This window comes from Acomys minous, assembly GCF_964271855.1.
Source record: "Acomys minous genome assembly, chromosome: 14".
In the NCBI taxonomy this organism is placed as follows: Eukaryota; Metazoa; Chordata; class Mammalia; order Rodentia; family Muridae; genus Acomys; species Acomys minous.
In genome coordinates this window covers 9,189,498-9,217,198 of record NC_140496.1, presented here as the reverse complement: position 1 = coordinate 9,217,198, position 27,701 = coordinate 9,189,498, and the positions used below count along the sequence as shown (strand labels likewise).

At 53.4% G+C, this 27,701-nt stretch overlaps 1 protein-coding gene across 4 annotated transcripts; it reads left to right on the top strand.

The window, feature by feature from the left end:
* Positions 1–27,701, top strand: OSGIN1 (oxidative stress induced growth inhibitor 1). 4 transcript variants are annotated; one of them, XM_084757500.1, is made up of 10 exons: positions 46–66; positions 628–763; positions 2,100–2,203; positions 15,961–16,042; positions 18,848–18,933; positions 22,377–22,463; positions 23,693–23,829; positions 24,180–24,371; positions 24,512–24,603; positions 26,376–27,701. In XM_084757500.1, exons 6-10 carry the CDS (start codon positions 22,397–22,399, stop codon positions 27,322–27,324), a joined length of 1,437 nt encoding a protein of 478 aa, XP_084613626.1. In that variant the 5' UTR covers positions 46–66; positions 628–763; positions 2,100–2,203; positions 15,961–16,042; positions 18,848–18,933; positions 22,377–22,396; the 3' UTR covers positions 27,325–27,701. The 4 variants fall into 4 exon arrangements, with proteins under 4 accessions (XP_084613628.1, XP_084613627.1, XP_084613626.1 ...); XM_084757502.1 differs by lacking the exon at positions 628–763 and having other exon boundaries at positions 1–66; XM_084757499.1 differs by lacking the exon at positions 15,961–16,042.

The window sequence follows — 27,701 nt, the reverse complement described above, 5'->3', positions numbered from 1 at the left end:
GCTTCAGCAACAGCACTGTTACTACCTCCCTGAGTCCTGGGTGGACTCTGCCAGCAGAAGCTGCAGGTGAGCTCTGCATGCTCCTCAGTTCTGCCCTGGGCCTTCTTAGATTGGCCTCCCCTGGGCCAGCAGCCTCTCCTGCTTCCCCAGCCCTTCCTGGTTCTATCTGCTGGTGGCCCCAAGGTACCTTAAGCCTAGATCATAGCTCTCTGTGTTGGAACATGTGTCTGTCATGACTCTAGACTTTCTGGACACAAGCATCCACTCCATGGACAAGTTGATCCCCACGACATGCAGAAGTCAGTTAACCAGGAGGTAGAGGCATCCCATGTCCAGGGTAATCAGGAGCTACTTGGCCAAACCTTAACCTTCCATGGCACCCTGCTACTTCCTCATGGGATAGCCTCAGGAAAGTTGGCTTGTCTCAGTGCCTGTGAGCATAGACCTCAGGGTACACACCCCAGGTCCTGCAAGACAGGGTTTCTCTATGCATCCCTGGCTGTCCTGGATTTACTTTGTAGAGCAGGCTGGCCTCCAACTCACAGAGATCTGCCTGCCGCTGCCTCCCGAGGGCTCGGATTAAAGGCGTGCGCCACCACACCTGGCCTTCTTTCCCTCTTTTAAAAGGCCTCCAGGGCTGACAGCACAAGTCCCAAGCCTTCAAGTTCACAGCCACAGGCAAATGAAGCTGCAGACAGCTGGCTCTCACCTTTCATGTGGCCCTCAGTCCCCACTGCCCTGTGAGATTCTGCTTCTGGCAAAGGTGCCCCTGGGGGTGATCTTCCTGGGGTGTGGAGGGAGGGACAGGCTACTGCTCCATCACCTTCCTCTGCCCTGCACTGGCCCTTTGTCTTCTGCCTTCTGCCTATGCAAGCGTCCTATGGCTGGTGTAGCCCATAGTCGCTGACTGGTACTAAAGAGCACAGAATAATCTCTTAGCAGGTAGGGAAGACCAGAGCCAGGCAGGCCACCTCATCCCAGCCCCAGGATTAGTCCTGTTGGCCCAACTTTCCCAGTACTTCAGGCTGCCTCAATCCTGGCCTCAGGCTCTAGGTCACCTGGCCCTTCCCCATTTCTTATAAATATACTAGATATCAGGCTCAGAGCTACCAACCCAGGTTGATCTCATTTTAACATCTGCCACACTCTGGAGGTCCTGGGGGAAGGATGTGGCCATATGTCAGCCACCAACACCCAGTGATATCTGCTCCCTCTCACCAGGGTCACCAGAGAGGGTGGTGTCTAACACGGATGTGGCTCTGCTGCAACTGTTCCCATGAATGAGCAGTTCTGGTCTAACGGGCAGTTGACCTGTCATACACACACACACACACACACACACACACACACACACACACACACACACTTTCTCTCCTCCCTCTCACACTTTCCCCTTTCTCTCACACTATCTACCCATGCCCTCCCAGTTGCATGCTTCAGTAATAGGGGAAAGACTGGACACAAAGAAGCAATATTCTAGCTAGCCACTGAGGGAAAAGCTCATCAGTTGGCTTACAGAGTTAGAACTTGGGCAAGGCTGAGGCTCTTGAGCCTTACTTGCTCACACAAGTCCTCCTGTTTATCTGAACACTGTCAAGCCCGGCCTTCCCCCACCCTCTCACCCCTTCCTCCTAGGACTTTCTGATCTTCCCCAAGCCCAGTGCCCTGCACTTCCCATGGGGCCTTGCTCCGGTCCATCTCGCCTTCCCTCAGAACCAATAGGGTGGGTAGCCCTGTGAACTCTGCACCCCTAACCACTCACCTGCCCACCTGAGCTCTGCTCTTGCAAGCCTAGCCCCTTGTGACCCCCATGAAAGTGCCCTTTCCCAGGCTCCCCTAGCTAATAATACCTGGCTTTTGACTTGTAAACTCTGCCAGCACCCAAGCAAGATGGGAGGCTCCCTGTGTACCCAGCATCCTTTAGCTCCTAGGAGCCTCATGCTGGCCAGGTCAACCCCTCTTTCATCATTCAATAGACCGAAGCCAGGGCTTCAATCCACACCCTAAGGGTCCCTAAGGCCATTCAGAACCTGACTCTAGCTTGTAGCCCCCCAGTGGAGTGCCCTGCCAGAGCTGGTCATCTGGTTTCATTTCTCTAGGGTCAGAAAGCTCCATCTCTGAGAGTGAGAGAAGGGAAGATACCCTACCCTGCACCCCGGGAATTCACATCCCAGAGTGGAGGATCACACAAGCAAAGCAACAGGTAAGTGTAAATAGAGCACATGAAGGAACAATGAGGACACTGTGCAAACACCCAGATCCATCCGTGCATGCATCTGTGTGTGGTTCATGTACTCACATGTATATGTGCATACATACATGAACCAATATATGTGGAAGCCAAAGGGAGACTCAGCTGTCCCCCTTGAGTGTTCTCCCTGTAGTTTTGAGCAGGCTCCCAAGCACTGGGTTTAAAGACGGTTGCCACTGTGCCTAACCTTCTCACTACACTTAAAGCTAATGGTGTTTTGACCTGTCTCCACCCCCTAACAGTTGGATGATAGGCACACACAGCATGCTATATGGATTCAAATTCAGGTCCTCTGAATTGCTGCATGGCAAGTGGGCTTACCCACTGAGCCATCTCTGCAGCCCCAGAGAGCACTATTACACAGGGTGCTCTGCTCTCACTGAGGCGACGGTGCGTGAATAGAAGCCTGTGAACTGAGGAACTACAAAGGGTGAACTGTCAGAGCATTATCTTCACAAAGGCTCGGACAGAGGATAGGCAGGCACAGAACAAAACCATCCCACTCTGAAAGGGGTTTTCAGGGGGAGCTGGTGAGCTTTGCTGTTAATCAGGGCGAGCATAGAGCCTGTGGGTCTGAGTGAACATTAAGTCTGAGGAGTCAGAGTGTGCATGGAGTTGTTTGAGCCACTGAGATAGGAGAAGCTTTTGAGGAAGGAATCCCAGCGGAGGTGGGGGCTGCTTTGGCATGGAGGTGGCTGTGGTTTTCTCATACCTGGAGCAGTCTGAGCCCAGAAAGAGAGGAGACTGCTGGGCCTCCTGGAGGCTTACCTTCTGTTCCTAGCTGCTCTCCCCTCTACCTGTCATTACTCACCCTGAGCACCAGCCACTACCAGCAGCCAGACATACCCAGCCATAGGCAGCCCTGGCAGTAGCCAATGGGTCACCCAAGGGAACATTGTCCCTGAGCTTTAGGGCCACAGATCCAGTGCCCTCAGAGGCAAAGAGATGTGTCATCAGCAGCCAACCCACCCGTCTTGGCTCAGTGCTGTCCAGAGTAGGACACGGTCATCCTGTCACACACCCAGCTGTGGAGATGACAAGTCCAAGCCCTTGAGCCCAGACAGTGGACAACCAGCTCTAGATAGCCAGCACACCCAAAAAGGTTTAGATAGGACCCAGGAGGGCAGGGCCTCAGCCAGGGGTGCCTTTCAAAGCTGGGGTGTGCAGGCAGAAGGGGGAGTGTAGGTGCATAGAAGACTGGGAACCTAGCCTGGTCTGCCTGGAACTCAACCCAGCCCTTTTCCCTGCTGATGATAAAGATGACAGTATGGCTACTGACACCTTTGTCCCAGGTATGGACCAAGCCTCAGTCCAGTGCTCTCCTCTGCTTCTCCCTGGGCACACAGAAACTGAGGCCACTTACTCAGGACAGACAGGCCCAGGTCCCCACATGCTGCGTGGAGAACAGTCTGTAGTCGCCACTGCCACCTCTCAAGCCCACTCTAGGTCACTGTTTGGCTCTGCTGTGGTCCTCAGACTCATCCCTCCCACCCCAGGCCCTTTGCACACCCTGATTTTTTTTTTAAGAGAACCCCTTGCCTAGAACTTCCCTGTTCTTCGGGCCACAGGACAAACATCCCTCCTACGTTCCCATCCTCCCCAGATCTAGAGCCTGCTTTGCTCTCCTGATACCTCTCTATTCAGAGGCCCATGTGAAGTGTTGCCTTTGTGAACTGGCCAAGGCACAGTAAGGAACTGTCCAGCAAGGCCAGGCCTGGCTAACCCACCCCACAGGGCCGGCCACTAACCCTGCCACTACCGCCTGCATCCACCCACATGACACCCTAGCCCTCTTCTCGCCCCGCTGCTCATAAATATTCAGGAGTTCACTGAAGCATGCCTTAAGCTGCCCTGTCTCCCTGTATAACCTTGGAGATTGTTCATCATAGTTAAATGAAGTAATGTTTGCTGCTTCCCCCCCCCCCCCGACCCACACCACCTCATGAGTAGCCTTTGTGCCCCTAGCCTGAAACTTCCACCCTCAGCAGAAAGACTGAAACCCAGGCTGGCTTCAAAGACGAGCCGTGTGTAGGAGCTGAGGGCTGGCATGACAGCAAACCCAGTGCTGTCAGGAGTTTCTGCCGTCAAGCAGGGAAAATTGCACAGGGGCTCTCCTGCAAAGAAGCCACTGAGCCAGCCTGTTGCAGCAGTCGAATATTGGTGTTTAAACCATGTTGTCGTTTGAACAGGTGATAAGTAAAAATCGAGTCAATCCCAGTATGTGAGGTAGGAGAACCGCCACAAGCTCTAGGTTAGCTCAGCCTGCATACATAGTGAGTGCTGGGCCAGCCTGGGTCATGTAACAATATGTAGTGGGGGGAAAAAGAGAGAAAGAAAAATGAAGCCAGCCCTGGCCACTCTTCCCATCTGCTCCCATTCTGCCACCGACCTCTTGGTATCCTGCCCTGCCCCTCCCCCAATCCCTGTCTTCTGCCTTTGCACAGTGGGCATGTTCTACCCACCAGTCTGTTCACATGCAACCGTGGGCACCCTGCCCATTTGCCTTAGGGATTCTCCAACAGAAGAACATGCCAGGGCCTTTTTAATGATTCTCCATGACTGACACTTGGCTTGTGGCCCATATCAGGCCTCCACACAGTACATAACTTCTCATAACCGTCACCAAAAGTCTGTCCATGTGTCAAATGCCTAAACATGAATGGTTGTCGCCAAGCCCCATAGCTACCTGGTGACCTCCCAGAGGGCCTCTGATTGTCATACCTACCAGCCGTGCTAAGGGCTGATGTCACCTTGATCAGCAGCTTCCTGTCCTCAAATTTACCCTGCGTTGTGGTTTCCTGTTGTTTGGTCTCAGAGACATTTATTCTGAAATCTCACGAGGAAGGCTGACCTGTAGAGGAAGTGGCTGCAGTAAGACAGGCTGGGTGGATGTCTATCTATCTGCTCCCCAGAATGCTCCCTCAAAGGAGCCCAATAAGGGACAGAGACACTGATAACACCAAAAGACAGAAGCCGCAGGAAGCCTGAGCCACCTTGGGGTTGTAGATCACATATGAGTCTTGGGGACAGCCTGACATGGGAAACAGGAATATGGGGCTGAGCCTGGCTCCAGTGGGAGCCTTGACAGCCACCCAAGTGAGGAAGTGCCGCCCTGGTCCAATGGAGTGCCTGCCTGTTCAGGTTCAGCATCCAGGGTCTGTTGTTAAGTGTCCAGGAATCTTTGTGACTCAGTTGTTAAGTACACCCGCTATTAAAAGTGAAATGGTACAAACTAGACACTAACGCATTCATAAAGGGAGACACTCATTTTGCCCCTGCCTGAGGGCTCCTGGTCTCACAGAGCTATCTTGTCTTTGAGATAGCAGTGTCTGGCCAGCACATGCATGGAAATCTCCATTCCACTCTGCCCTTCAGAAGCCCCAAGAGTCACTCTGGTTGCCAATGGAGGGGCTGCTACACAAAGGAAGCAGCACACGGAACAGCAGTCTAAGACACCCCAGGAGCTGGTTCTTGTTTTTCTAAGGTTTTTAAAAATTGATTTTTATTTATTGTTGGGGAGTGGCACATACGTAGGTCAGAGGACAGCTTGCAGGATTCCCTTCTCTCCTTCCACCACTCGGACCCAGTGATCAAACTCAGGTCCTTGGGCCTGGTGGCAGGCACCTTTGCCACCTGAGCCACCTTGCTGGCCCTGATAGGCTGATTCTTTTAAGCACTCGACAGAACCCCTTTCCCTGCCTGGCTACTCTCAACCTGTCCTTCAACCTCTGATTATGGCTGCCTTGATCAAATGCAACCAGAAAGCAAGCTTGTGCAGAGCTTAAGCATGGTGTTCCCCAGGGTTCAGCTTCCTGGGACTCAGAGAGAACCACGAAGGAGGGAGGTGTGTCAGGGAGGCTGGTGGGATATGACTGGCAAGCAGCCTCCGCCCTTGGGAGGGAAGATGCAATGCCATCGGGAGCACCAGTGAGGACCTGGGGACTGACACGGGCCTTTATGGAGGCTATGTGGCTCTGCTTACATGACAGACACTGTCAATCTGTATGTTGCTTGCCTTTTAAGATAACCCTGATAAAGCCGGGAAATGGTGGTGCATGCCTTTGATCACAGCACTTGGGAGGCAGTCAAGCGGCCTCTGTGAGATTGAGGCCAGCCTGGTCTACAGAGTGAGTTCCAGGACAGCCATGGCTACACAAGAGAAACCCTGTCTCAAAACCAAACCAAAACAAAAACACCTTCCCCAATGGACCCTGCCGACCCCCAGCATCTCTTCTGTTCTGCACTACTCCTGGGTGCTGTGGAAAGCCACTGTGCCCTCCAGCATAGGCTTGGGATTAGTGAGTCCAGGGCTGGTTTGCATCGCCCGCATGCTGCTGATGCTGAAAGGGACCCACCTGTCCCTGCCCACTCTCCTGGCAGAGGCACTGTGACATCAGGCCACCCAGCACAGAGGGTGGCCAAGGGTGTTCTCCCTGTGGAGTGTGGTGATCGTGTGTACCGCAGTGTGTGATGACTACAAAGCCAAGTGAAATAGTGCATGACCACAGGGTGGCCTTCAGTGAGCAGCTGTGACAAGTATTATGACTCTGACTCAATATTTCAAGGATGTTCTGAGGCCCGGAATGTCAAGGACACCTTGTTGAGAACAGGAAGCTGGGGCCTTGGGGCCTGTCTACAGAAATCTGGAACTCCGTGCAAAGCTTTAGTGAGGAAGGAAACCAGAAGTCAGAAGCCAGGACAGAGCAGCCAGGCACAGTCTAAGGAAGAGTCCAGATGTCAGGCTGTGCTGGCCAGGCCCAAAGGATCTGCTCCTCAAGAAAAGAGCCACAGACCAAGGGAATGTTCTGGTCTCTGCAGCCCCATTTACACCAACAATTGAGAAGAGGCACTTCCAGCTGCTGGGGGAATAAACAGAAGGAAGATATTAAAAACAAAGTGAAGGCCTGAAGAAGTCCTCTAAAGGGCAGGCATCCCCCGCCCCCAATGCAGATGCACACACTTTACCCCATGGAATTAATGCCCCATCTTTTTGGACCTCTTCTTCCTACACTGTCCCAGAGGAGGCATGTGGCTTGAGAGTCGGCCAAGGGACACATGATGCCAGCTGTGCCTTGACCCACAAATGCCTGCAGAAATGGCTGTACAGGGCTTGTAGTCCATGTCTCCCCAGCTGGCATCAAACCACACTGAACCACACAGACTGGGAAGATGAGAGAGTCTCCAACTCTGGGCCACACCAGCATGACCTTGGTCCCCATGGCATATCCTGGTGCTAGAACTCAGACACTGCTGCTGGCCCACATACGTTCTTCACACACACAAACATGCTCACACCCACATGCATGCCACATGCACCCATGCACTGACAAGCTCACACGCAAGTACATGGGAAGTACAAGCCCATGAATAGGTTTAAGCATGTGGAACTCCCTGGAAACCAGCCTTCCCTAGGTAAGCTCCTTCCACTTCTTTCTGGGGACAATAAGTGACTGTGACTTTGAGGCTTTCTTGGGACAATCGCCAAAGCTCCTGACCCACACTGACCCTCCTCTTCTCCAGTCTTCAAAATATACATGACAGTATGTCACCTTCCTGGGCTCCATGTTTTACCCTTAGAAGAAATGGAAAGCTCCTCTAGTGCCTACTGGGTCTCATGTTATCGCAATAGCTCCCAAGCCTCACTTGACTCCCTCTCTCCAGCATTTACCTCAGCAAGTTCTCAAACTGCCAACCTCAGGGCATTTGCACTTGTGTGCTGTTAACTTGGCAGCCTTTTCTCTCCTCTACTCTTACCCATCTTTCTATCCTAGCCCAGCTGCTGACCCTCAGAAAGGCTCTTCCCAACATGGCCAGCCTGGCCAACTGGGGTATCTTCCCATTCTTACATGAGCAGTTACCTCCCTAGGAATCAGGCTTGAGAGGCACAGCACCTCTCAGGGTTTGAATTCCTTTGAGTTGTGGAGGAGAGAGCTTTATGCCTTTGTGACTCAGGGGAAGCACATAGGGCTAATTTGATCCCCAGAAAAGATTTCCCTGTTTAGACCTCAGCTTCTCTTCTCAGGAACTGGAGTATCACCTCCCTATGGGTCTAGATGTCCCTATGCCCAGGACTGTGCACCCTGCCATTGGCAAGCAAAGTTTGGGTCTCAACAAGCTCAGAACTCTCAAAGTAAGGAGGGCACAGGGTGAGGGATGCAATCCTGTCCTTGGCTGGGGAGATGGAGACTGCCCTCTTGACAAGGAGATGGAGGATGGTGGAGGAAGTAGGTCATGGAGGTCTGGAGTCAACCCAAAATCCTTGACAGCAGCAAGCAGGCCTGCTCTGGAGCACACGCTCATGGGAGCAGAGCCAGGCCAGCAAATGGTACCTCACCTCCATGCCTGGGTAGCAACACCCTGAGCTGGGAATGGACTGCAGAAGAGGATGGCTGGACCAAGTTCCTTTACAACCCCCAGGGCAAGGCTGCTCCCGCTCTCCACCCATGCACCAACCCTGCACTGCCTCCAAGCTTGCCCAGGCCCGACTGAGCCGCTGGCACGCATCTGTAGAAAGCCACAACAGCCAAGGCTGTAGGACAGGACAGGCTTGCCAGCACACTGCAGGAAAGCAGGCCAAGAGCCTGGGCCTGCCTGATCCTGCCTAGTGTGGCCATGTCAGTAGGGCAGGGGGTTCCGTTCCTCATCTAAGCGCCTCTTGTTCCTGCAGCCTCTAACTCAGCTCATCATAGTGTTCCTGCTGAAAGATGGGTGTGTCCTTGATCCCCAAGGGAACCTTGCAAATAAAGCTCAGACCAGTCCCCAGAGTTCTCACTGTGCATTGACAGTGACCTGGACAATGAACGATGATGGTGATGATGAAAATGAAGGTGATGGTGACAGTGATGCTGAAGGTGACAACTGCTTAGAAAGCTCTGTGACTGCACTGCTTCTGCTTAGGATGATGTGAAAGGAGACACATGGGTCTCATTTCCTCCTAGACCAAAAGCACCCTCAGAGAGGCCATGGTTTGAGTTTGGAGAAGGAACTGGGGAGCCTGGAAGTGGAATTGGCAGCTAGTCCCCCAGGGGCCAGATCCTCCCATCTCAGGTTTCCTTCTGTTTGGCAACCACAGCCTTGGTGGTGACCCTGTACCCCAGCCCAGTTTAATCTGCTTCATCCCAGTGTCTCCTTCCCTGGGCCAGCAGTCACCCTGGTCTGAGCCAGCAGGGCACTTCTAGGTCACTTAAGAGACCGGTGTGGTATGAGGACCAGGCAATGCCAGGATCACAGCCAGGGGGACTCCTAAGCCCTGGGAAGTACACTGAGGTTCCAGCAACAGACATTTTCCCAGGGTGGCAGGAATAAGCCACCTCCCAGCTCCATACGGCCCCCTTCTCTTGACTCTGGTGAGGCCTCGTGCCCCATCTCTTTGCCAGTGACTCCAGCACTCACTACTACAAGCGCCATGCTCTCCATGCCCTGGACTTCTGGACAGGTGGAAAGGTAGACAGGCTTCAAAGTCCCCATGAATGTGACCCAACTTCTGATCTCTCTCACTCCCTCTTCCTCTCCCGATCTGCCTTGCCTCAAGGGAGCCCTCCTCCCCACTTGCTCAGCCTCCCCTCCCTCCTGCCCACACCACCCATGAGAGTCATGGCTGCCCCACAGATTGCTCCACCCATCCACAGCTTGTGGTCAGCCACAGCCGACAGGCCAGTCACAGATAGTAGAGTCTACACTACAGGAGTCCGTGGTGGCCACTAATCTGGGCTTTTCTTTTGGGACATTGGTTGTACAACGTATTGTAGGATACTACTAACTACTCATGCTTGACCTAGTAGTCCATCCCCAACTCCACTGGTGCAAGCCACATCACTTTCTCACTGGCCCGCTGGAATCCACTCCATTTGTGGTGCCATGCCCACCTCTTAGGTCTAGCCCCCACACGCAGGCATCCCAGAAATTTCAAGGTTATTTTCCAACCTGGAAATCCCTGCCAGACTCAGGTTTCCTCTAGTGATCTGCCAAGCCCCAGCTGGAGCTTGTCATAGAGAGCCTGCCCTGCTGCCCTACCCACCCACCCTGCCCCTCCACCCCACCCCACCCCGCCACCTGGCCCTACACCACCACCACCTCCTACAGAACCTTCCCCAGGGCTTCCCACCAACCCACCACACTAACTCCTAACTCTCCAAAGCTCCCTTGTCTTTTTATCATCCTAACATACAAAATGTACGCATGACGCCCTTGTTGGCTTGCATGGTCTCCTTTGACAAAGGGGAGCCTGCTGGGTCATCGTAGAATGTGCTGGTAGATGACTTGGCATGAGCCCAAGGCACAAGCATCTGGAAATGCCACACCCGGGGTCATCCCTGCTCATCCCGACAGAAGAAACAGAGATAGATCCAGACAGGTGTGCCCAGAGTGTGTGAGGCTGGGCCTCTGAGGGCAGCAGAAGAGTGCAGGGGAGTCCCTGTGTCACCCCAGACAGCCTTGAGCAGTGGGGCTGGGCCTCTGGGTCCACTCCTGTGCATCTTCAGGGAACTACTGAGCTGGAGGTAGTCTAGAACAGAAGGGATGCTGGGGGTCAGCAGGGTCCAGTGGGGAAGGTGTTTTGGGTTTGGGTTTGGTGTTTTGTTTTTTGAGACAGGGTTTCTCTTGTGTAGCCCTGGCTGTCCTGAATCTCACTCTGTAGACCAAGCTGGCCTCAAACTCACAGAGATCTGCCTGCCTCTGCCTCTTGGTGCTAGGATTAGGGCAGGATAAGCCTCTCTTGCTTCCCACATCCTCCACAGGAGCCTGAAGCCTTCTATGCCTGGCATCGAAGCTCTTCTGCAGAGAGATGGGGAGGGCCCTAGAGCTAATTCCAACCCTCTCTGTGACCTCCTGCAGGTCACTGGCCTTACCTGTCCTAGAAGGAAGGTCTGCTGGGTTTACAGAGGCTGATAAAGGCAACAAACAACAGGCTGTGTTTAACCACCACACGTAAGACCAAAACAGGAAGGGGACCAATGGGCAGCAGTTGTGTGGGCTGGAGAGCAAACAGCTCGATGGCCCAGCTTCTTGGAATCTCTTGGCAATGAACTTGAGCAAGTCATAGCTTGTTAGCTGGGAATGGAAGTGGGGGAGAGATGCTGGTCAGAGAGCCAGCAGCCTAAAATCTGTAGACCCCTCATTTGCAAAGCAGCCACCAGCATGCCTAGTACCTGGATCCTCACTGCCCCACCCCTACCCCTACCCCTACCCCCACCCCCAGCCACCGTCTCGCTACTGAGGCACACACAGCAAGACCCTCAAGGGTAGGGACCAGTGAGGTGGGAGGCCTGCACTAAAACTTCAGGCCTGGAAGCTGATGTCGCTTCCAACAGAATTCCTTCCCATGGCCAAGACCAGGAACTATCATCCTAGGGCCTAGCCCATGTCCAGAGAGTAACTCAGTCAGGCAGCTGTCACTGTTTTGCATTTTGTCACAGATTGAGGCCTGTGGCTCCCATATAGCTGTGGCTCTCAAATGCTATGGAGCACCAGAACTGCCAAGAAAGCTTAAGACTGCGTGAGTGGCTGGGTGTTGCTATACCTGCTAGCCCACTAGAAGAAGGAAGGCCTAGGGATCCAGGGGCTGCCAGGCCTCCCTGGGCTAGGTGTTGGGTCACAGGGGGCTGGGGCGAGGGGTCATGTCTCTACCCTCTGCTGAGAACCTGTGGTGTGCTAGCCCGAAACCTGCCACAGTGGGCAAGCAGGTACTGCTGTTGCTGTCTTAAGAATGAGAGCACAGACATTCAGAGAAGTAGGCTGCCCAAGTGCGCACAGCCAACAAGACCAGAGCCAAGCTACATAGCCTAGGTTCTCTGACTTTACAGACAGCCATTTCTACTCTCCTGTGGCTAAAACAGGAGGAAGCACCTCATGGTGTGCCACAAAGCTGTCTTCACCTTTGGCCAATTCAAAATTGTTGCCAAAGATTTAATCATGGAAGACATGTCAATGTGACACGACACCAGCAGGATCATCCATACTCAGGAATGCTCTCGCACTCAACCAGAAAATCCAGAAAGGCACAAGACTTCTAGGGATGTGGCTCAGTTGGTAGCATGCCTGCAGCCTGAATTCCCTCCCCAGCATGGCATAGGGGTACAAGCCTGTGATCCCCAATACTCAAGAGGTGGAGACGGGAGGAGCAGAAGTTAAAGGTTCTCCCTGGCTCCACAGCAAGTCAAAAAACAGCCTGGGCTACATGAAACTGCTAAGAAAGGACCGAGGGCCAAAGAGGCAAGGCTGACCCATTTAGTCAGTGAATTTTTGATTGAATATTTGCTAAAGTACTACTCAAAGAAGCAAGGCTGACCCATTTATTCAGTGAATTTTTGATTGAATATTTGCTAAAGTACTACTGAACTTCAGGTCCTGAGTTGAGCAGGTGAGATACACCACATGAATGAATCTAACCAAAGGGCAGAAAACGCTTGTCTGACCAAATCACTTTTGCCTTTTTTTTTTTTTTTGGTTTTTTTCAAGACAGGGTTTCTCTGTGTAGTCTTGACTGTCCTGGACTTACTTTGTAGACCAGGCTGGCCTTGAACTCACAGCGATCCACCTGCCTCTGCCTCCTGAGTGCTGGAATTGCGCCACCGCTGTCCAGCTTGCCTTTTGTTTTAAAATTCTATTTGGGCCTGTGATTTCAGCCTCTAGAGAGACTGAGGCAGGAGGATTCCAAGTTCAAGGCTAACCTGGACAGTTTAGGGAAACCCTATCTCAAAATAAAAACTTTGAGAGAAGGGCTGGGGCCATGGCTCAGCGGTAGAGCACTTGTCCAGCATGGTGAGGCCCTGGCTTCCATCCTCATGCTGGGGGGGGGGGAGGGGCGGGGGAGCCAAAGCAATCCATGTGGAAGCTCTCAGCACCAGCGAACCACCCAGCTGCTCTCTCCTTCCTTCCCCTTTTTGACTCTTGGCATGTGGTACCAGTGCAGTTTCAAGATCTGTGCCTCTCGTGCCTGTAGCGAACACTGCGCTGCTGCCTCTGCCTTCATGCTTGCTTGTTTTGGTTGGTTGGTTGGTTGGTTTTTGTTTTTCAAGACAGACTTTCTCTGTGTAGCCTTGGCTGTCCTGGACTCCCTTTGTAGACCAGGCTGGCCTCGAACTCACAGAGCTCCACCTGCCTCTGCCTCTCCAGTGCTGGGATTAAAAGCATGCGCCACCATGCCCAGCTTGTGCTTGCATTTTTAACAGTTGCAAGACCCTGGCATGTGGACACAGCCAGTAGTGAGTGGCCTGTTTGCAGTACATAGCTGGGAAGTGGCACACAGTGTTTGCACTCAGTGGCATGACCCCAGTGGCTCGTGGGTCACTGCCCTTTCTGATTGGGGCTGCCCAGAATGATGAGATGCTCAAGAGGGCATAAGCTTTCCATTGAGTTCAGAATTCATTGTCAGGAGAACCAAACAGCTCTTGGAACCTTCCCCTAAGGCCTTTGAGTGACCCGTGACCCTCACTGTCAAGCTGGCCCAGCTCACAGAAAATGCTTTTCTTTTCGACCCCATTACTTCCTGTAATCTGTGTATGTGGTTGGCAGGGGGTGGCCTGCAGGAGGAGGGTCTGGCGCATGTGTGACCGCCTCCCCGGTGATTGCTAAACTGCAGTTGCTCATTCCCTGAAGCCCAGGCCTGTGGCAGGAGAACTCTGGAGGATTAGACATGAGCTCCTGGGTCTATCTGGTAGCACTGCCCCCAGTTAGGATGTGTGCCTGGGGGAGTCAGCATGCCCCTGAGTCTCTCCATGTGACTGCATGGACAGGGGAAGCAGCCTGGTGGAAGGCAGGCTCCCATCTCACGGGTGGGATAGCCCAGAGAACTTAAGCCTCCCTGAGGTCACACAGCTTCAACTGAGGGGACCAGAGGCCACAACGGAAGGCTTTTGTACACCTGCAGCCTTCCAGGCCATAGACCAGTCTCCTCACGCCAGTATGTCCTCCTGCTAAATAAGGGAAAGAGGAAGGAACCAAGCCAGTAGAGGAAGCTGCTGCTGCTGGCCTTGGAGCCTCCCCACCTCCCTGCTGTGTGGATAAGCCCCTGGGGCTCAGCCTCTCTCCTCCTCCCCCTGTGGGGGTCCTGGGTCCCCATCTTTGGCAATCTCCCTAGGACCCACAGTGGTTATCACTAAGTAGGCTGTTCTACCTGGGGCCAGGCAGGGACTGGCCACTCCCCCTGGGTCCCAGGTGTCAAGCAGTGTTCTGCTGGCAGGATAGGCTGTAATGGAAGCCCTGCGCCCCACTTCTGGCCTTGGGAAGCTTCTGTGGGCTTCTTTATCTGTAAACTATTCGTTGCTAAACTATCTGGCCACCTCCGGGTCACTGAAGGGGTTAAAGAATTTGAGGCTCAAGGCCAGCCAGACACCGAGCCTGAACAAATATTGGTAATGTGTCATGTGCTGGAAGGGCCTGGGATTTTTGTGACAGAGCCCAACCTAGGTGAGGTCACAGACCCAGCTCTGTCCCATCACTTCCATTGCTCTGGGCCTCCGTTTCTGCACTGGGGACTTAAGTAGAATGCTGCACCTGCCCCCATTGCTGGGCTGGCGTGCACCACGCCCAACCCACCTCGAATGTGGCAGTGCGTGAGCACAGCTCTGCTCACCCATCCGAGGGACTGGACACCCAGGACCTTCTGCACTCGCCCACCTAAGCCTCTTACTTTCTTCCTTTATTCCACCGGTGCTGTGACCCTTTAATACAGTTCCTCATGCTGTGGTGACCCCCCACACACACACACCATAAAATTGTTTTATTACTTCATAACTGTAATTTTGCTACTGTGAATCATAATGTAAATATCTGACATGCAATTCACAGGCTGAGACCACTGCTTTCTTCACTGTCAGCCTCTCCTTGGAGATGCCAAGCTCTGCCACCATTCAAGCTGTGTGACCTTGGGGCTTTAGATGAACTTCTCTGAATAGCCTTGTATAAGAACTATCTATTCACAGTGCCTGGGGCCTGGGAACAAGAAATGATAAAGCTGGGTGGAGAGAGGGTCTGCTGGGTGGTTCTGGGATTGGCTGGGGAGAGAGAAATAGTATAGTAGCCTGCGGGAGTGATGAGAGCAGCCCCCTCACCCCTCACCCCTCACCCACACCAGGCCCTCCCTTCAGCGCACACCCACTGACCTTTGCTACCTAGGAAGCTCCATGCTGGCTGCATTAGTGCTCACATAGGGAAACTGAGTCTCAGAGGTCACTCTACCCAGCCCCTGTCATGTTCCAGGTGGCTCACACTCCTGGGACTAAGAGGGTGTTAAGCACCTACCACCCCAGGTCAGATAACCTGAGGCCAACGAGGTCTGGGATGCATGCAGCAGGATTCCAGAACAGAGGGAGATACTTCACCTGTGTGCGAATATTTCCCTTATTTTATGTGTGAACTTTTTTCCTGTGGCTCTGGGGGCAGAACCCAAATCCCCAGTGTGCTGGGCATGTACTGTGGCACTGAGCTACAGCCCCAACATTCCCCCCTTTTTACTGACATATGTGATCCATAGTGGTGGATGTATGCCTAGCATCTACAAAGCCATGGATTTGATCTACAGCCTTGCAGGGGAAGAAAGAAATCTGTATGAAAAGTATTAACAACATTTTATGCTATTTGTGGGTGAGGTGTGAGTGTGCATGCGCACATGTGTACAGGTCCAGAGGCAGAAGTCAACATCAAATGTCTTTCTTCATCGCTTTCTACCTTGGTGTTTTGTTTTGTTTTGTTTTGTTTTGTTTTTGAGACAGAATCTCTCACTTTGAGCCTGGGGCGCGGCCTACCTGGCCAACAAGTCAGGATCTGCCTGCTACCACTGTGCTGGAATTTCAGGTGTGTGTCACCAAGTAGTTTTTACATAGATGCTGTGGAACTGAACTTAGGTCCTCATGTGCTCATGGTGAGCCATCTCCCCAGCCTTTTCCACCCAGCACTTATGCTCCCTCTTTGGGCTGTGGTTACCTTATGCACATTTTGTAGTTACAGAATGGAAGCCAAGTTCTCTGAGCAAGCTGAACCTTAGCTTCCTTCCCCGTGAGCTTTTAGTGTAAGCGGGTCTTCCAGGATGCACCTGTCCTAACGTCTCATTTCTCATGAGTCTGGAGTTTGAGTTTCCTAGGACCCTGTGTGGATTTCCTGGATAGTCTATTTGTCTCCCCAAGCAGGGAGGACTGTTAGGGATCCAGACACTCCCAGGAGCTCTGAGGAGCAGCCCATTCCTGTCAGCCTGCAGGGGCTGGCTACACAGGTCCCCTCTGCACCCTCTGACAGTGCCCTTTCGCCTGTTTTCTGTGGCATCAGTATCTATCTTCATCTTGATAGTGCTACTGCTGATAACACTGGACAGGTAAACAAGGAAGGGGAAAGTCCACAAAGTGCTTGCCATACGAGGGACCAAGGCCATAGGCAGGGCCAGCCTGGAGAAAGACCAGTCCCTTCTTTCTGGCTTTCCAGGTCATGGTCCCCGACCTCTCCCAGTTTCCCCCTTGGCAACTGAGGCTCCAAAGTAAGAATCCCTGACCCTGGGTTCATGCTCTCTCTGCCTCAGTTTACATATCTGAAAGCATGGGCAAGTTGCAGCCAAGCATGGGGAGGGGGCAGGATGCAGCCAGACCCAGTGGCACACGTGTGCCCTGCAACTGCACTCCAGCCATTGGGATCCCTCACTGAACTCAGGGCCCCACCCACCCCAGGTCCTGGTGTGTGAGAAGGACACTTTAAGACTGCCCAGGTCCTTCAGAGGGAGTTGCCTTACCTTGTCACAAAGCACACCTGGCCCTAGGGGCCACTGCAGCTGAGCCCTGGTTTAAACTAAACCTCTGTGGGGAGTGTCTCAACAGAAGAGCTAAAGCCAAGGCAGCTCCCACTCAGGCTGGGGAAAGTTGCTGGGCCTAGTGCAAATGGAAAACACAGAATGCATGTCCTTGTTCAAGAAGGAGAAGGAAGACGCCAGAGCACTAAGCCAGGATTCTCATCCTAAGCAACAATTGCATCCCAGAATCCTCCCAGAGGAGGATGCCAGGCAGGAGCTGTGGGCTTGCCTGCAGCCAGCCTTGCCCACCCCACCCACCACTGCCTCCTACCTACTAACCCAAGATGGCCTCCCTTTTCACCCACTCCTGCAAGAGGTGCCCCTCTGCCAGTTGTGGTTTGGACCATATACTCCTTGGGGAACAGATTCCCATTGAGACAGTGCAGACTAAGGCTTACAGTGTGTTTGTGTGTGTGTATGTGTGTGTGTGTGTGTGTGTGTGTGTGTGTGTGTGTGTGTGTGTGTGATGGGCAAATGTTCTGTCACTGAGCCATCTCCCAACCTGAGCCCAGGGTTTGAACATTTACATCTGAGTACATGCAGGGGTTTGCGGAGGGCCTATTTGCTTTTTAGTGGTATTAGGCCTTGAAGCTAGGGCCGCATGCGGTGCTACGCACAGGCTCTAACTGTACTATTCCCCTAGACCTATACGCAGTATTTTGAATAATATTTTTTTAATCCAGAAAAAACAAAATATCAAAATTTTAAAATAAAAATGCTGTGCTAGCAGCCAAGCCTCTCACAGCTGGAGGCTGTTCACAAGGTGGGCCTAAGGACTCTACCTTTCTTTACAACTCTGAAGAGTTCTCCATCTGGCATTTGTATTCGTCTTTATTTTTTATTTTAGAAAATTGCATCAAAGTGTCATTTTCTTGATTAGTGAGTGTTTGAAGTCCTTCTTAAAGTTGGTACTTAGAACAGGAGCCTGACACCCCCAGTCCTGGTCCTGGGGCAGAGAGGACCATGAGGGTGACAGCTGACAATGACATGAATAGGTAATGGCCACTGAGGTCCGTGCTCAGACCTAAACCCCTGTCCAACTTCCTTCTGTTGAGCAAATACTGAACACCTGTGTGGAAAGTGCTATTCCAGACCCAGTGTGAAGCAAGCAACACCTCCCCAGGACCCAGCTCCTGCCCAGGGAGCACAAGAACAGTGTAGCAGATGGGTGTGGCCCCCTACAGGAAGAGACATCTTTGAGAACCAAGGAGATCACATACATACACATACATACATACATACATACATACATACATACATACATACACACACACACACACACCGCACACAGAGGAGGGAGTCAGACTCAACCCCACTTTTCAGATGGGGGAACTGAGGTTTGTCCCGAGCCTTCAACCAGGAAGTTTCTGAGTGGGGATTGTGGGGATTGTGGGGGGTCAGGCTGGTGACTGAGGGTATTTTCTGCACCACCACCCCCCATGCCCCACACAAGCTGGGGTGGAAGCTTCGCAGAAGAGGTGCCTTCAGTTCTTCAGGGGCCATTTGGCCTGTCATTTCAATTGCACATGACAAAGGTCACTGTCCAGTAAGGAAGATACCAAGTGGTCTCGTTCAAGGGTCACTAGTTCCTCCTTCAGACTGAGCCTAGAAAGAAGGGAGCTGACCAGCAGGGGCCCTTTAAGGCTGGCCAGGGGCAAGTTCATTCACCCAGGGGCCCCTGCTGACTCACGCTTATGAAAGTGATTTTCCTGGCCCCGCCTCTGCCTCCGCCTCCTTCCAACCCCGCTGTGAAATACCCCTGCTAGCCTTGGGCCTCACACAGCCTCTGGGATCCCCAGGGCTAATTGGGCATCCTGTTCTTGCAGTGGGACACGGTGACAAAGTCTCTCAAGTTCCTCTGAGTGTCCAGCCAACCCAGGCTCACCAGCTCCCTCCAGCTACTGTCCATCAGGTGAGTGGCCTAGGAGAGGTTGTGGGTGGGAAACAATAGTCATGGGGCAGGGGCTGGGCAGTAAGTAGTCGGGTCCTGAGCAGGACTCGGGGAATTCTCCCTGCTCCTCCAGCCGTGTCCACGTCCAGGTATCTGAGGCCCTGCCCCCAACAGCCTCCAGCCCAGGAGCCTCATCTCAGCCCATGGAATAGCTAGCTGTTCTGACAGGAAAAAGTATTAGTAGCCTAGCTCCTGCGAGGCAGCCACAGTTACTGTGGCTACAGCCCAGTGAAGTGCTTTTCTGGTGTCCTGTGTAGCTGGCACAGATGGGCACAGCCAAGAGGTCCTGGGCACTTGGCATATGGAAGGTGCTTTGGAGAAAGTAGTGGTGGGCCATCAGGTATTCTCGGGCACAGGTGGGGCGGGCACTCAGAATGAGGGTGCAGTGTGACTAAGGCCAGGTAACACTTGGCTGACTGCGTACTTCCTTGTGCCCCAGGGCTTTGTGTTGCTAGCAGCTGTCACTGTTATTTGGGAACGGAGTGGCCCAACTAGGCTGTCTGAGAGGTAAACTAGATGCCTCCTCCACCCTGCATCAGTCAGTTTGTTCGTGCAGTGGGCATAAGAAACCCCAGCTGTTGGCTGTCTTAGAGGCAAACGGTACATGGCTCCCAACCCTCCCCAGTGTGACAATTTCATAACCTTAAAAATGTCTGCAGTGTAACGCCAGGGCAGCTATCGACACTTCTGAGAAATTCTGCTCCTCATTTTTATGTGTTCATACCTGTGGAGGTCAGAGGTCAATGTCTAGCATCTTCCTCTTTGTCCACCTTATTTTCTCCTCCTCCACCTCCTCCTCCTTCTTCTCTTCCTCCCTCCTCCTCCTCTAGAGCGCATGTGTGGAAGACAGCCACCATCAGGGGTCAGGGGTCAGTTTTTTCCTTCCGTCTTTCTGTGGGTTCTGGGGAAGATATCAGGTCACTATCTTTGTGTAACAGGTCAGCTGTCCCTGGCTCCCCTGGACAGAACCTGGCTACCATCAACTGGCTGGCAGGCAATCTCCAGGGGCCTTCTCTCTGTCTCCAGATGTGATTATAGACATCTGCCTTTCACAGGGGTGTGAGGCATCTGAACTCAGGTCCTCATGCTGTGAGACAAGCACTCTCCAGCCCCTCAAACCAGCAACTAAGAACGTTGACTGTTCCCGTCAGCATTGCCCAATCAGAGGGACATAGGAAGATACCAGCACTTTAAAAGTGGGTTATTTTAAGCTGGAGGTGGTGGCTCGACCCTGCAATCGGAGTACTTGGGGGCGGGGTGTACAGACAGGAGGGTCAAGAGTTCAAGGCCAGCCCAGGATTAGTCTAGTTTAAAGCCTGGACTACATGAGACTGTGTCTCAAATAAACCGGCTTATTCCAGCTGCACAAACTAAGCCTGTGGGTGGAACTGAAGTAGGGAGAAGGTGTTTGGCTTTACAAGTCTGTAGTAGGTATTTGTGGGTGGTTGTGAGGGTGAGCAGCTTGGGGATGAGATCTGTGGGGGGCCTGGTGGTGACCTCATGTGTAAGGCATCCCGCAGCTGCAGGTGAAGCTTCTGCCAGCTGGGAGAGGGAGCTGGTCTGGAGCGCAAAGTCCTCCAATGTATTAGTCAAGCCTACTTCCTGTGACGCAACTAGGGCATCCCCATGGATCTGGCCTGTGTGACAGGGCCTCCTGCTGGCCCCAGTGGGTAGCTGAATGCTGCTGGGGTATTAAGAGAAGGAAGGAGTCAGTGCCTCAGGTCTCTGGGGATGGTTGGCATGCTCTTTTCATGGGTTTTGGAAATGTCTGGAAGGGTTATGCCCACAGGAATCAAATTTCAGTTCTGTTCAGGACCTGCTCTGAAACCTTGGGGAGCGTGAATTTACCCCCCAAGCCTCAGTCTCCTCATCTGAGAAGTGGGTTGGTGTGAGGATTAAAGGAGATAGGAAACACCCTGCAGGGTGCTGATTGGAGGCGAAGCAGGCTTCTTGCAGACTATTGACATCTGTACAAAGCTCCCCAGCCTCAGTTTCTCTACCTGTAACATGGGAGTGATCACAGGAGTACTTTTAATCACCCAGATAAATATTAAAAGCATAAACTGCGGTGTGTAGAGGGTTTGGAACTTGCATGGCACCAGCTCTGCCATGCTCCAGAAGTCTGGAGACGCCTGGCACAGGCTGTTACAATTATTGCCATCGGTTATGTTACCTGGGTATCCTCTTAGGCCTTGTATGGGGAATGCCACGTGGTCTCCAATATCAGCAGGAAGCCACGTGCACTCTCCTGAGGAGGAGGAGGAGGAAGAGGACCCAGGGGAAGCTGGGGACATGGGGCCAAGCCTGAGCACAGCTGAGGCTAGAAAGATGGTTCCTGGGCACCCCAGCTGTGAGCCCACCATGAGGTGCAGGGCATATCCCACTGGCAGGGTCCTCCCTTTGTGGGATTCACCTCTCACAGCCCCCAGCAGAGAGGAGGAGCACTGAATGCCAGCAGGTGCAAGCCGCTGGGAGGTCAGTTGTCCCGTCTGACTGGTTAGACTTGCCTGGTGGGGGATGCACACAGTCACAGCTTCAGCTGTGTTTTGTTGGCCCGGGAAGGATTTGTGTAAAGGTGCGTCATTGTCTGCCCACTCTGAGAGTGCACAGATAACTCCCAGAATTCCACCTCCTCTGTAAGAGTTCTGGGGATGTAACCACAGACCAGTGTGCTGCCTCAAGGTGAGCATGCAGCTCTCAGGGACCACACAATGGCTGGGAGTCTTATTCATCATTAGCCAGCAGCAACCTCCCCAGGTCAGCAAGGGAGGACTCTGCTCCTCCATTGAGGTCCACCCCTATAGACACAGGGCTGCTAGCCTAGAGTGCAGCTCCAATACTTTGAACAATTAGGCATTGTGGCCAGCAGGGGGCCCAGGAACTCCAAAATCAGGGCTCGCTGGCATCTTTCCAAATCCAACTGTCAGTCTCCCCAAGTCCAAGGTCCAGCCCCGCCCTGAGCAAGAGGTCAGGCAGGGCCTTCCGGGCAGTAAATCTGTCCCAGTAGGTGTTCCAGAACTTTCTCCTACTTGCACAGCCTACTGAGGCTCAGGTCTGGGAAAGAGCAGTGTCATCAGAGAGGAAGTGGGGTGGTGGCACTGCTGTTACCAAAGAAGTCTTGCCTTGCCCCCCTCCTGGGCAGAGGCTCCTCTCCTTGAGATGAGGTGGGATATGGATGGCATAAGTCTCAGTGGAGTTAGTGGCTTCTGGTCCCCAGGCTGCTGGGGATGTGGCTGAGGACAGGCGTGTTGGATGCAGAGAATGGGGGAGGGGGGGGAGAGATGAAGCGCGTTGTGGCTGCCCTCAGGGGTCCTGCATTCTTCCCTGAGTTCCAAGGTGAAGCTGAGAATTGGCACATAGTCCTCACCTGACTGCAGGGGCTTTCTCGTTGCTCTGCTTCCCAGGTCAGCTGCCAAGCCCAGCTATGAGCTCCTGGAGGTGTGACTCCCTCAAGTCCAGCAGCTCAGAGCCCCTCCCAGTGGTTATCATCGGTAAGTGCTGAAATGTCACACTGGCAGGGTTGGGGATACACTGGTGCTCCTAGGACCCTGGGTCTGAGACCAGCGAAACCCAGGCTTCTAGACGGTTGTCTCTAAATGAAGCTAGCTGCTTACCGAGGGCCAGCACTATGTGGATAAACATTGTACCGTTGCCCAGTGACTACATTGTGCTAGATGCCCATTGGGGAAGATAGGGCCCACGGTTCCTGTCCTCAGCTGTGAAAACTGAGAAGGAGAATGTGAGCGTCTGGTAGACCCAATGAGTGGGCATTTTAAAAGTTAAAAACCGATGGAGGCAATAAGGACCGGGACGAATGGCTAAGATGGGCAGAGGGAGCTCTGATCCCAGCTAGGGGGAGCTGTGGTCCACTCAGCCTCGGAAATAGCCATCACCACCCCTCCACTCCCAATAGCACCCAACCCCCAACACCACACACACACACACACACACACACACACACACACACACACACACACACACACCAGACACACACATACACACACACAGGGCTTGAAGCAACCCATCCTACTGATAGATTGTCACCTCCAAGTCATTGTCACAACCCTCCTGGCATAGGCAAGCACTCTGCCACAACCCCACCTCCCTTTTACTTTACTTTTACTTTGGGGCTCACTAAGTTGCCCAGACTGGCCTTAAACCTCAGATCCTCCTGCCTCAGCCTCCCAAGTGTCAGGCTTGCGTGGCTATAGGGTCTGTCTCTCTGAGTGTGAATCCCTGCTTAGCTTTTTGTCAGCTGTGTGAACACAGGCCACTTACTTAGCCTCTCTCTGCCCATTTCCTCAAGCACAAAAAGAGGGAAGGCTGGCGCCCCTTCCTTCACTGGTGTCACTGCAGTGCTGCCCTTAGAAACTCTTCACCCCAGACCTGTACACAGGAAGCCTTTGAATATATATATTTTTTTGTTTTTGTTTGTTTGTTTGTTTTGCTTTTCCAGACAGGGTCTCTCTGTGAAGCCCTGGTTCTCCTGTACTCACTTTGTAGACCAGGCTGGCCTCGAACTCACAGTGATCTGCCTGCCTCTGCCTCCCGAGTGCTGGGATTAAAGGCGTGCGCCACCACGCCTGGCTCTGACTACTTTATTTTCTGATCAGTATTACACATGGCATCTGACACAGTTATGAGCTTGGTGAATGAACATTTTATTTCATGAAGGCATAGCCAGCCAGGCTGAGTCGCCCCAACCTTGCTGTCTCTGCAGGCAATGGTCCATCAGGTATCTGCCTGTCTTACCTGTTGTCTGGCCACATCCCCTATGTGAAACCAGGAGCTGTCCACCCACACCCTCTGCTGCAGAGAAAGCTGGCTGAGGCTCGAGGGATCTCTATTCTGGACCAGGTGGGTCTGAGACATGAGTTTGGGAGGGGCGTTCTCTTAGAGAAAAGCCAGGGGTACCTGGAAGAACAAGGGCAGAAAACCATAAAACTGGAAAAAAGACATTGGGCGGGTCTTCCACTGATGCATGTCTGCTGTCTGACCAGTCATTAGACTCACGGTTCTCAATGAGGGATTCCCTCCAAGATACTCATGGAGGACATGGGTTCCCAGAGGGACCACATGATAGTCCCCCAAAATACTCAGCATAGAGTTCTCTATGTGACCAGTCTCCCTCAGCCTCAAGGCGGGATTCTGCTACACTCTGGGGATCCCACTGACCTGTGCCCTCCCCCCACGCCCCGCCCCTTCAGGACCTGGAGTACCTTTCTGAAGGCCTTGAAGGCCGAAGCCAGAGCCCTGTGGCCCTGCTCTTCGATGCCCTCCTGCGCCCCGACACAGACTTTGGGGGCAGCATGGACTCTGTGCTCACCTGGAAGCAGCAGAAGGAGCGTGCTGTTCCCCACCTTGTCCTGGGGCGGAACCTCCCAGGCGGTGCCTGGCATGTGAGTGTCATCTGGGAGCCACTCCTGTTCTCCCTCACACCTTTTCTTCCTGTGTCTCCCCCATGGCCCCCTCAACCCTGGGGAGGGGAGGGAGTGGTGCTGGCCGTCCCAGCTGGGCCTGAGAGCTCTTTCCTCCACAGTCCATCGAAGGCTCCATGGTCACCTTGAGCCAAGGCCAGTGGATGAGTCTTCCAGACCTGCTGGTTAAGGACTGGATGCGGAAGAAATGCAGGTAAGGGGGCCCTGGGATGCTCGGTGGGCAGAGAAGATGTCCCTACACACAGACAGATGCACCTGGCCTCTCCAGGTTCTGACGCTGATGGACTCTGTCCCTGCAGATGAGGAAGGGGTGTCAGGTTTGTGTAGGGACAGAGGCTTGAGCCTCACTTACCTTTTTGCATAAGATCTTATGGTGAAGCCACGGTGCTTGTGCCTTTCCTTTTACACAGCTTTGTAATGTTCCTAAAGGGGCCATGTCCCTGATTCAGCCACTATCGCACTCCAGTGATCCACTACCAGCCACTTGCTCCTCTCTAGTATGCCATCGTGGTAAACAGCTCTGCAGGTAGCCTCGGGAAAGTTCTCTATTACAGTTTTCACACACAGACACAGACACACATGCATGCACACACACACACACACACACACACACACGCACACACAGGTGGGGGGGAGGGGCGGGGCAGAGAGGACTGGAGAAATGACAGACAGAAACAAAGCCTATAGCTCCCTTGTGGCCTGAGCGCATCCTGGCCTTTGGGTTACCCTCAGCCATTTATCCTGCACAGGGTAACTTCAGACATGTGGGGTCATACAATAAGGCACAGGGAAGTCTAAGGTTATGACAGGCCAACTCCCCACCAGTGTTACAGGCCCTGTAGCCACTGTCCCTAGAAAGGAAAGAGATACAACCAAAATGGCAGTGGAAATGATGAAGCAGCCCACACACACACCCCCATGCCCCCATACCCCCCCCATGCCTTTCCTGTGTGGCTCACAACCTGCTAAGGCCTTTAGTGAGCTTATACAAAAGATGTATTTATTTATAGTATACGAGTGTTTTATCTGCAGAAGAGGACATCAGATCACATTATAGATGGCTGTGAGCCACCATGTGGTTGCTGGGAATTGAACTCAGGACCTCTGGAAAGAGCAGGTGGTGCTCTTAACCACTGAGCCATCTCTCCAGCGCCTCCGTGGGATATTTTTAAGTCCACACTTCAATCAGAATGCGATTCACAGGGGTGGGGATTTAGCTCAGTGGTAGACTGCTTGCCCACCAAGTGCAAGGCCCCGGTTCAGTCCTCACTTGAGGGGTTGGGATGGGGGCAGGGACTCACATAGAAAAGGTAGAGAAGCCCCGAGGACCACCGAGGAACGCCTTGCCATGGCACTCGAGGCCACATTCTGAGGCCACCACCCAGCACCCCACAGCCCTCCACTCATCCTCCCTGCTCCTCCTCCAGCAACAGCCTCGGTCTTAACTCTAGCTGCCGTAGACTCTTGACCTCATTCTGAACTTTATAGATGTGAGATCTTACTGCATTTACATAGACCTTTTGAGCTTTGAGTTTTTGAGGCAGAGTCTGTCTTGCCATGAAAGGCTGGCCTTAAACTGTGAACCTCCTGCCTCAGCCTCCTGAGTGCCGGTAGTCACCAGCTTTTGGACCGTTATTACCCATTGTGATAATGGTATTATTGTCTGGCCAGCCCATACATGTCACCTCTATGCTCAAGTTCCAGTCAAGGCACTTGGTTTACACTCAACCTTGTAGGCTCTCCCAAGACCCTCAAGGGATGATCCTGACACACTCGCCACCCTGACTCACACATAGGGAAACTGAGGCACAGGGAGTCTCAAGCTTTGGGAGGTACCCTTGTTTAATTCCATTTTATACAAAGGACACCAAAGCCTGGCCTCAGCTGAGAGTGCTGTCCCCACTGGCCATTGCCCACCTCCCAGCCTGCCCCTGACACCCAGCCCCATATCTGCTTCCTCTTCAGAGGTCTCCGGAACAGCAGAGCCACAGCTGGTGACATCGCCCACTACTACAGGGACTATGTGACCAAGAAGGGTCTAAGTCACAACTTTGTCTCTGGTGCAGTGGTTACTGCTGTGGAGCGGGCAGAGTCCGAACACAGCAGCCCTGAGGCCCAGGCACCTGGCCCCCTCTTCCAAGTGAACGGCTACTTGATTGCCAAGGACCACAGCCGCCAGCCCTTCTCACTGTGGGCCCGGAACGTGGTCCTGGCCACAGGCACCTTTGACAGCCCAGCCATGTTAGGCATCCCAGGAGAGACCCTGCCCTTCGTCCACCATGAGCTGTCAGCCTTGGAGGCAGCCCTTCGGGCAGGCACTGTGAACCCAACCTCAGACCCGGTGCTGATTGTGGGAGCTGGGCTGTCTGCGGCCGACGCTGTCCTTTTTGCTCGCCACTACAATATCCAGGTGATCCATGCCTTCCGCCGGTCTGTGCATGACCCGGGCCTGGTATTCAACCAGCTGCCCAAGATGCTGTACCCTGAGTACCACAAGGTGCAGCAGATGATGCGCGATCAGTCCATCTTGTCACCTAGCCCCTATGAGGGCTACCGCAGCCTCCCAGAGCACCGACCGCTGCTCTTCAAGGAGGACCGTCAGGCAGTGTTCCAGGACCCACAGGGGGGCCAGCAGCTCTTTGGAGTCTCCATGGTGCTGGTTCTCATTGGCTCCCACCCCAACCTCTCCTACCTCCCCAGGGCCGGTGCTGACTTGGTCATAGACCCAGACCAGCCACTGAGCCCCAAGAGGAATCCCATCGATGTGGACCCCTTCACCCACGAGAGCACTCACCAGGAGGGCCTGTATGCCCTGGGGCCACTGGCTGGGGACAATTTTGTGAGGTTCGTCCAGGGTGGGGCCCTGGCTGCTGCCAGCTCCCTGCTGAGGAAGGAGACCAGGAAGCCACCTTAACACAAGCCAGAAACCCTGATACCCATGCCCTGAAGAGGAGGAGGAGGAGGAGGAGGAGGAGGAGGAGCTCACCACAGCCAGATGGAACATGAGCCCAACTAAAGAGTTCCCATGCGGGGACCAGTCTCCCCGCCAGGAAGTGAAGAATTGAGCCCTGTGGATGAACTATCTGCACAGAGGCACGGGGAACATAAACTGCCTTACCCTCAGGCTAGTCAAAGCCCAAGGTGGGAGCAGTAGCCATAAGGCAGAGGGACCTAGGCCCCCTTGAAGCTAACAGGTGTGCTGGAATCCCGGAACCAGCTGAGTGCTCAGCTAGGAGGCTCCAGGCCCAACCTTTCAGAATCAGGTCCATAATAAAACCAGCTGTGCCTCCA

What these genes read in the sequence shown, in the direction of transcription:
- OSGIN1 (XM_084757501.1), top strand. Translation starts at nt 22,397, where the DNA reads ATGAGCTCCTGGAGGTGTGACTCCCTCAAGTCCAGCAGCTCAGAGCCC. An exon ending in CCTCCCAGTGGTTATCATCG is followed by an intron (nt 22,464 to 23,692) that starts GTAAGTGCTGAA and finishes CTGTCTCTGCAG; the next exon opens with GCAATGGTCCATCAGGTATC. An exon ending in TGGATGCGGAAGAAATGCAG is followed by an intron (nt 24,604 to 26,375) that starts GTAAGGGGGCCC and finishes CTTCCTCTTCAG; the next exon opens with AGGTCTCCGGAACAGCAGAG.